General features: G+C 38.8%; 1 protein-coding gene across 2 annotated transcripts in view; it reads left to right on the forward strand.

Moving 5' to 3' along the window:
• The window catches only part of phf2 (PHD finger protein 2), a 40886-nt gene extending 38487 nt beyond the window's left edge, over nt 1-2399 (forward strand). For both annotated transcript variants that reach the window (XM_086291196.1, XM_086291195.1), the window contains exon 22: nt 494-2399. In XM_086291196.1, coding sequence (XP_086147322.1) covers nt 494-582 — 89 coding nt within the window. In that variant the 3' untranslated portion in view covers nt 583-2399. The remainder of the gene's footprint in view (nt 1-493) is intronic.
• Nucleotides 2400-9941: the final 7542 nt, after the last annotated feature.

A 9941-nucleotide genomic window follows, 5' to 3' on the forward strand; every position in this document is an offset into this window, starting at 1 on the left:
TGGTGACATGTGACTGTGTAATTAGATATTTGTCTTTCGTAGCTGGACCGGACATTCCTAACAAAGTATGCGGTGAGCGTAAGTCTTTCCACTGTCTGTTGGACACAAGCAAAAGTCTGGAACAACATGTTCAGACAGTGTTGATGAAAAATCACTATCTTCCTGTTAAAAGGGAGTTTTTCCTTCCCACTGTCGCCAAAGTGCTTGCTCATAGTGGGTCATATGATTGTTGTATGTATTATTGTAGGGTCTACCTTACAATATAAAGCGCCTTGAGGTGCTGTTGTTGCCCTGTGGGGCTCCTGTTGGGTATGAGTATGTTAAACATGTTTTTGCTATTAGACCAATGAACATGTTCCAGCATAAAGGCCACTAAGCTAGCAAATATTGGTGCGAACATGTCAGGATGTATTACTTTGTTACATTTTTGGAAACAAAATGTTGTAAGCTGGCTCGGCATCTTACCTCTTGTCTTTTCTTGTCTTTCCTGCAGCTAAGCGGCTAAAGAAAGGCATGGCAACAGCCAAACAGAGACTTGGAAAGATTTTAAAGATCCATCGAAATGGAAAGCTCCTTCTGTAGCATGCAGCGGACTGTCGTAGGACTGGGAATTCACGAGCTGGGTCCCATCCCAACCTCACCCCCCCGTTCACCGATTAAAGCCAACGACGTGGAAAAGAGATAAAAGACTGAAACGAGATGGGAGAAGAAGAAAATCATGCATTTTTGAATTTCTAAGAAGAACATCAGTCAAATAGGTTTTTGCCTCTACTTATACTTTATAACTTTCAGATATTAAAAGTGTACAGAACCTACTATAAATATTTTTTAAGAGAACATGTCTCATTTTACTACAGCTGTGAGTTTATCAGGGGTTGCTAAAACATGAAGTAGAATTACATTGCAGTCATTCCAAGATTTGTGAAAGTATCCCTTGCATGTATTCAGTTGCATGTGCGCTTGGGTCAGGGTTTTTTTTTGTTTGTTTGTTGGTTTGTTTGTTTTTGAGGGTTATTTCCTACTAACTGGATGCGGCTTATCATTGCCACGCTCGATTGAACTGGGAAAATTCACCTCCTCCTTTCCCAACGTCCTCGTGTTTGATCAGAATCGATTAGCGCGCGTGCGTCTCTGTCGGCGGGAACCTTTGTTCGTTTGTGCCGAGCCGTGGATCGCAAATGAGGAGCGACTATAAAGCACAAAAAGCGAATCGCGGGCAGCGCCGTCCAGATGTTTGTCAAAGCGAACGCAGTCAGACGGAGGAGGACCGGCCATAGGATTACTGACACTACACGGAGCTGATGATAAGCCTCATCCACGTCACGTCTGCGGTTACATGGGGATACTTTCTCTCTTCTTTTGCTTTCCCAGGCAGCACCGACAACATAGGCGCATCTCTGCATTTTTATAGCTTCACACATCACAGTATATAGAATGTAGCTTGTACATAGCCTTTTAAATTACTACTTTTTGTATCCTTTCCCCTTAAGGCTTCATTCAGCATTTTTACCGGTTTTGCTAATAAGAATAAATGAATAAAAGTATATATATGGATATACACTATAGTCCTAATTTTTATTTGTATTTTTTTTTAATAACAGAGGTTCACTTTTATTATTATTAGTATTATGTTGTCATTAGACGTAAAGGTGTTGCCTGGAAAACAATCGAAGACACGATACATTTTATTGTCATATGGCCTTACATACACAAAGCTAATTGTATTGTGATTCTGTCTGAACGAGAGACGAAGCTTTGAGGGAAAATTACATAAAAGGATTAAAAAAAGCAACACTTAAAGTTTCTATGACCAGCCTCTTGTTCGAGTTCTAGTATCCTGAAGGGTTTTGGAGTTATTTTACTAGCACCTTGTGAAGTGTTTATGTGTCAGTGATGTAATTTATTAATGTTTGTAGCTTTTTTATACTTGTACAATTCTAAAGAGTTTTTGTTTTCTTTTGGTTTTGGATATTTCATCAAGTTGTGAATTTACCCTTTACTTTTTGTTGCTTTCTTTTTTAGGCGTTTGTGTATTTGGGGGGCGCCACGGACATTTGACACACTAGAACCCACGTTGGCAAACTTTTTTATCTACACCCTGTCTCCAACCATTTCCAATGTGACATGATTATCATTACTATTGTTGATATTATGGTTCGAAGCAGCCGCGTCCACACCTCCATCACACCTCGGGTTGTGTTTTTTTCCACGTTATTTTGGTCAGGACATTTTCGACATGGTCTCAGTGCGCTCTGCTTTCGTCTCCGAAACGCTCTGATCAAACACTCTTTTCAGGTTTTTATTTTGTACAATACGTGTGTTGCTTTGTTGTGGTTTATTTTTGTATGTCCGACCTATTAAATGCATCCACTGTGCCAGGACAGTGAATGATACCTGTTGTAGCTGTCTTCCCTTACTGTTCTTCACAGTACTACCAAGTATTTACAATCCTTTTTGACCTGAAATATATTTTTCTGTATTTAGACGATTCTGTTGGAGATCATAGCTCACTTTTCTAAGACATGGAGAAATGGCAAATTCAACTCCGAGGAACAAACATATTGTTGTTGAATGATATGATTGTCCGCCTTGTTTACTTTTGCAATACAGTTACTGTGGAAAACCTACTTTGTAATGTGTTCCTGTCCCACCTGCGTTGTGACAGTTTGTGTGGTGAACACTAAACATGGTTTCTTTTTGCTTTCCTGCTTGACACTGTCCTGCTTAAAAGTCAAATCCAGCACTACGCACATCATCGGGCTCTTGGACTCCTCCCACAGCTCTAGCCGAGTCATTAATTAAAACCAGGCCAAAGTCAACACCATTAAAACTGTATTAACTTAAAAAGCGCTCCAAAGCAGTCCGACTTTTTTCACAGCAGGTGTGGCTGCGGTTAAATGTCCTGTGGGCAAGAAGTGAAGACGCAGAATGTGCTCAGTGAAGAGAGCTACATCAAACCTTTACTGCCTCGCGACGTTTGACGTTGTTCTTAAATCTGCAGTCAGACAGTCAAGAGTGGAGCAACAGCGAGTCTGTGCCACTAGATGGAGTCAAAAAATGTGTCTATGGAGAGGAAGCTTTCAAGTCCAGCACATGGAGAAATACAAGAAATAGGTGCCGATTTTTACCAGCAGAGAGGATGTTAGTAAAAATGGTTGCGTTAATTACTCTTCAGAGTATATATGTATATATATATATATATATATATATATATATATATATATATATATATATATATATACATATATATATATATATACATACATATATATATATATATATATATATATGTAATTTTTTAAAAATATGTTTTTGTATTTTCCAAATTATAGAATATATATACAATTTTAAAAAAGGTCTAGATAATTCATAATGATAGGATTATTGATGCAATAATACTATTGTAGAATTAAAGAAATCTGAAAAAATATATATATTTATTTATTTACACTTACGTATTTATTTATACAAACATCATACATCATATATATATATGGTGTATGATGTTTGTTTCTTGAGGATGAGGATTTAAAGGTGATGTGTGCCACATCTGAAAGTAACTGTAGACTTTTATAATTCATTGTTTTGAGATTTGAAGCTAAATGGGTTTTTTTTATTTGTTTGTTTTATTTTCAGTTTTCTGCTTGATTAAAAAAATACTTAGTTACAGTTTGTGTTGTAACTAAAAAAAATAAAACTGTGGCTTTGCCTTCTGGAAGAAAACCCTGAAGAAAACCATGTCCTACATATGATATTTCCCCCACAGATGTGAACAAACACTAATAGTTAAGTTGTAGTGAAGCCCTGAAACAACAATGATTATTCGTGTGTAGGGCAGTAAAATGACTGGAAATGCTATCAGTTATTCTGTTATTTTCTTTTAATGTAAAATCTTAAAAAGTTGTATTGTTAAACTACAACTTAAAAGTAAGTAGAATTCTTAAACTGAGTAAAGGTCAGTAAAAATACTAGAAAAATATTGGCTATTAGCTGATGTGATCACTGTGGCCTGGTTTTGTTTTAAGAATAAATTTGCACTGTTAAACAGAAAAGTAACTAAAACAGTCAAGTACATGTAGTGGAGTAAAATTACTGATGGAGAAATGAAGGATTCAAATAAAAACACAGCAGTGATAATTGGCAGATGACAGGATGTGCTTCATCTGAAGGCTTCACCATTCAAGGTAAACATTTTTCATTTCATTTCACATTTGGCTGACAGTGGAGTTTTGTTTTTGCTGCTGTACAGTTTTTACATTTTCTCATTTTTTAACAATGTGTTGAAAACATTCGCTGACAGCACCAGATCCTTTCTTTGGATTCTCACCGTAAACATTCTGCACCAAACTTCATATTAACCAAATTTTTCTCACCGAGAAGGAAAGAAAGCCGATCTCAAAGAGAAGGAGCGACTTAACCATGAATGAAGGCATCATAAGAAAATTAATCAGCACATTTAAAACAAGCGTCTCCAACAAAAATAAGTCAATGGACTCTTCATTTGCGTAATTACACACTGATTGCAGTAATAGGAAAGTTGGGCCCTCGTACGTTGTGTCGCTTCTTTCCTGCCGTTTTAAGCCTGGACTAATAGCACATCTGGACACAATTGATTTAATCAAAATTAAACCTTCATGGGAATCTGCATTTCCCCACACTGGTGTTTTATTGAATTTGTCCATTAGATTTGTGTGTGTGTGTGTGTGTGTGTGTGTGTGTGAGAGAGAGAGAAGGAGATCTGTGGGTGTAGCGAAGCAAGGCGGCTGTTAAAGGTCGTGACCCCGTTTCCACCCTGGTTAGCATCAAAGTGAGTTGTTATTGTTAGCTAATTGTTAACACAAAAATGCCAAAGTGCTCTGACAAATGAAAGCATCTCATGCACAGTTTGTCCTCTCAGGATCTTTTTCGCACACGGGAGAAGAAGAAAGTGCTGCGCCGCCGAGCATCATCGGCCCGCTGATTACGGGCCACAGCTACACACACGACAGGGCAACAAGTTGACTTTAGCATTAGGTTTTTCAAATGATTGTTTACCTGCAGTGATTATTTGCACAAAACTGAGTGAACCAAGTCAGTATTGAGTTATTATTTAGTAATTGTTAAGGGTAGCTGATACAAAAGGAAACAATTCATTTGTAGGAAATGTAGAATTAGGAAAAACAGATTTTTCAAATGCACCCAGACCATCTTTGTTCATGCTCAAAAATCTTAGTTCCCTTCTTTAATTTCGGCTCCCTTAACACCTCTCCTCACTTGTTTCTTTGCCAAAATCTGTCCCCTCCAGAGGGCAAGTGGGATCACAATTTAAATGTCAGCGTATTAAAAACAATGCCTGCAGAGTGTTACAGTGTAACTGCTCTCATGGCCGTGCCGCGGCGCCTTAGCGATCACAGATGTGCATGTGCTGCCCTGCACTGCTTTGAACACCCCCTCGGTCCTGTACGGAAGTCCCAGTTGGTCAAGACAAATGTGCCAGATGTGTAAATTACGCAGGAATGTCAGGTTAAGTTTTGTTTTTGTTTGGGCGTGCAATGGTGCAGGATCACCCCTCAAACACCACCGCGACCACACTTTTCCTCTTGCCTTTTATTCATCCCTTTCTTCCCAGTTCAGGCCTGTCATTAGCAATAATGTGCAGTCATTCTTCTACCAACACATTGGGAAAGCTTACAGAGCCTGTTTTCGTGATGAGAAGTGGCATACTCAACGCTTGCAATTTTCAGCAATTGTTTGGAGCTGCTCCCTTCTGCGTGGATTAACCGCTCTGTCAGCCAGCAAGAACTCCTCTGCTGGCAGGAAGCTTAGAGGTGCAGAGAGATGTCTGGCTTCTGCTGACACCCAAACGCACAAAGATACACCGTTTTCCTGTGTTTTCTAGGTTGCTTCCTAAAAAACAATCTGTCAAGTTAACCTTGACGGTGAAAGAACTACAACCCCCTGTGGCTGTTAACTCGAAATAAGTCCAAGACTAATATCAGCACATAACAAAGTATCAAAATTAAGCGCCTGTTCTATGTTAAGACATGGATTTTTATTTTTAATGTTATTGCAATTAAATTCACTTGTATTCATAAAGCATCACTTCATAGCAAGACTCACCTCAAGCCTCATGTTAGGGAGACAACCCCATCGAAATCAGCAAGCACTTGGCGGTGACGGTGTGGAGGAAGAACTCCCTTTTAACAGGAAGAGACCCCAACAGAAGCAGGCAGCGATCTACCTGTGGCACAGGGAGGCGAGGACAAAACACACACAAAAGTTAACAGGATGCAGCAGCGATGAACAAAGACGTGAGTAGAGGTGCTCAGTGCCTTATGTTCCCCAGCAGCCATTGTCTATTGCAGCATAGCATCCATACATTTCCAAGTTTACAGTTTGTAGCTGAAAAACAGTAACACATAATAATAGTTTTTCATATGTTAAGACGGCAAATTACAGTTATGTACAGGGGCTGAATGCTTGATTCATTTCCAGTGTGCCAGCTTAAATCTGGGAGTGTCAGGCACTACTGTTATTATTTTTATTATACTTATTTATGTATTTTTTACAAAACCTTTCAGATAATACTTATCTATCTATCTATCTATCTATCTATCTATCTATCTATCTATCTATCTATCTATCTATCTATCTATCTATCTATCTATCTATCTATCTATCTTTAAATCAGATAAGTGGAAGAGAATGGATGGATCAGCCCTTCTTTATATGAGCCAACCCAAAAAGACCTAAAGACCACAGATTTAATCAATGCTTCAGATTATAATCTTTTTCTTATGTCAAATATTGTTACAAGCTTTAATTGAAAAGGATCCTGAAACTGGAAAAGAAATAAAACGGTGCCTCTAACATGTCATGGATTCATACAATTCATCCCAGGAGAACTGAAAAAAACGAAAGTTGTCAAACAAAGTGTAACTATGTGAGAGCAGCCTGAGCAGATACACTTCATTACTTACCATCAGCGATTATCATGGTACATGTTTGATTCAGCAGGTGAGGCATGCTGGCATCCTTCTGCTCTAACAACAAGGCTCACACTGTAAAAGTCTTCTCCTGCAGTCGAGCACTGAGAGGAAGCTGAAACTTAAAAACTGTTGTCAAACAAAACACAGCATTGCCTCGGCAGCAGACGAATGTCCGACAGCTCGAGAAGTGCAAGAAAATGCTGCCCAGTTTCAAGACAAACACAGAGGCTCACGTTTATGGCGGCGTGTTTCCTTAACCTTTGGCAGGCCTAAAATCTTGGACCTGGAAAACAACACGTCATCGCTAATTTTTGTTGCCCATCAAGGAAATGACTGTCACAAGTGAAGCAAGAGCCCACCCAAATGAAAGTATCATTAATGTGAGCGTGATCAAGGCCTCCGCAGAAAGGCTGTTTTATTCACTAAGTGGTCACAGCGTCTATCAGCAGCCGTCTCAGTAAGACATGACCGTTTTGGTTCATTTGGGTTTTTTGTCTCAGTCGGTGCCACATTAAAGAATCGTACTCATTAAAATATCACCACACACTCAGTGCTTGAGATATGAGTGAGATGTCATTATATAATGCAGCAGTGGATTATTTCTATGAAAAACAACCAAGCTGAACTGCAGGTGCCACTTTTTTGATACTGAATTTGTGTGATGTTGACAGAAAGGGAAAATATTTTCTTGTCTTTATAAATTATTCAAAGATGGTTTCCCGTCAGCTGTAACAACTGACTTAAGCTCCAGGTGCAACACCAGCTCGCAGTGTGCAACAGTAATGGCCACTGATTAAATAAATAAATAAATATAATGTGCTTGTAGGGCTTGTTCAAACACAGCTGGCTGTGATTTTTATAGATATTAAAATGATTTCAATTAGGTAGAAGCTCCAGCAAATTCTGGTCAGCTCCAGTGAAAAACAGTAAATGATGCCAAATTTGAGCATGTCTGTATTTATTTATTATTAAAGTATCCTACACTTTATTATCTCCAATAATCCAGAATGCCAAAGGAAAAATCCTGATCCTGTTTCTCGCTGAGGGAACCGCGGTGACGCTAATGGTAAACAAAAATATATTACAACTGCATATCTGAGGGGCTGCTTTGTGAAACAGCTACAGCTAACCATAACTAAAGATGAAATTAGATGCTCTACTCTTACTAAGCTGGTTCTGTAATTCTGTTATAACCACAATCATGACTCTGTCTGGGTGGAACTGGAGTCCTCAGGTGGGACCACACAAGCTCAACCATTAACTCCAGTTCAGTTTAATAAATATTTTTAAAATGCATAAAAATCAGTTATCTCCTTCTGAATTACAAATGGAGTTGAAATTTCTTCCTACATTTTCCTTGTTATTGCCACGTTTTGTAAATCCATATTTTGGTAGCTGCAGCACATTTACATCTTTCCACAGGACCTCGGTTAAACGCCTTTCCTTCTCTAATGAAAAGACCTCCTGCGTCTTTTTCATTCCACATTATTTGTATCCAACTCCAACCTCGGGACGCATGTAGCAGCACATGGTAAATAAATGCAAATTGCTTCAGAGGTTAACACACTTTATGTGTGTGTGTGGGATGTGGACGGGGGCGGGCGAGGTTATACGCTGTCACTGCGCCCTGTAAACAGCGGAGCCAAACAACACATGCGACATGTTTAGCTCTGAAATGTATGAATGCAAACATGTGTTAGCAAAGCTGACCAGTTGTTTTTAGAGGTTTTTTTCTTTGCTGGGAACAGCTCAGTCGAGTAGTACTTCATTATTATCCTTAGAGGTAATGACTTGTAATGCAAACAGACACAATGGTAATATTGTTGTAGTTTTAGTAGCTTTAATATAACAGATGTGTCATTATACAGAAAAAGTTAGGGTGGCCCTGAGAGACCAAACGGACTGCAACATGAGAAAACACCAGCAATAAGAAAAACGCTGCAAAAGCACACAAAACACAACGGAAATAGGAAAAAACACAAGGGAAGTGTTTCTGGGGAGACAATAACCCAACGGACCAGTTGCAGGAACCCAAAACATGGTAGGTGTGTTTTATCATGATTCGTATGATACTGATGACAGATTTTTAGGCTAATATTAGGCTAACACACTTACCGCTCATCTTTTCTTTCCTCACAAAACTGACAGATCCTCCACTTCTTTTGTCTCCCAGCACAACTCTTAGAATATTTTGGTTCCTGCACCTGGTCTGTCAGGTTACTTCCCTTGTGCTTTGGAAATCTGTTTCCGTTGTGTTTTGTGTGCTTTTGCAGCGTTTTTCTTGTTGCTTGTGTTTTCTTAAGTTGCAGTTCGTTTGGCCTCTCAGGGCCACCGTAAAAATTACAGTACAGAAATATTTAAAGAAGCTTTGTTGACATTATATTTGTATTTGTGGTGTCTCTATACATGTCTTGGCTGGAGATATTTGGCCCTGGTGTTAAAAAGGAGTTCTTCCTCCCTGCTGTCGCCAAGGGTTTGGGTTTTGCTATTGCAGGATCTTTACCTTAAAATATGAACTGTCTTGAGGCATCTGAGCATGTCTCAGTGCTCTTTTTGTTTATTTTTCTTCTTCAAAAGTTCTGCTATCCAAGTATCACATGGATCTGTAATAAGAAAATTGTAGCTTATTTTACAATTTTAGTAGAAAACTAAGAAAAACCTTAAATAACACCATTACTATAAATTCTAACATAAGCAGTGGCAGCAGTACTAAGAATATTTTTGAGTGACACTGCTATTTCTATTTAAGTGGCTCTGATTTCATTGTGGATGATGTGGATTTAAATTACACTCAGCTGACAGTGGGAGTCTCCTAAGTACAATTACTCTGTTTACACGCAATAGTATGGGAGGGAAATTGCTTTTGAAAGCGCTCTTTAAGGTTATGGTTTTGCTGCTGCGGATAAGCCCAATGTTTACCAAAGTATTTTAAGGGAACTCAAAGCTCCGCCACGCATCAACAAGTGTCTTAAA

This window comes from Aulonocara sp. 'chitande type north' Nkhata Bay, linkage group LG5, assembly GCF_057382095.1.
Source record: "Aulonocara sp. 'chitande type north' Nkhata Bay isolate Kocher_YH1m ecotype deep benthic linkage group LG5, A_spYH_male_GT1.1, whole genome shotgun sequence".
Lineage (NCBI taxonomy): Eukaryota > Metazoa > Chordata > Actinopteri > Cichliformes > Cichlidae > Aulonocara > Aulonocara sp. 'chitande type north' Nkhata Bay.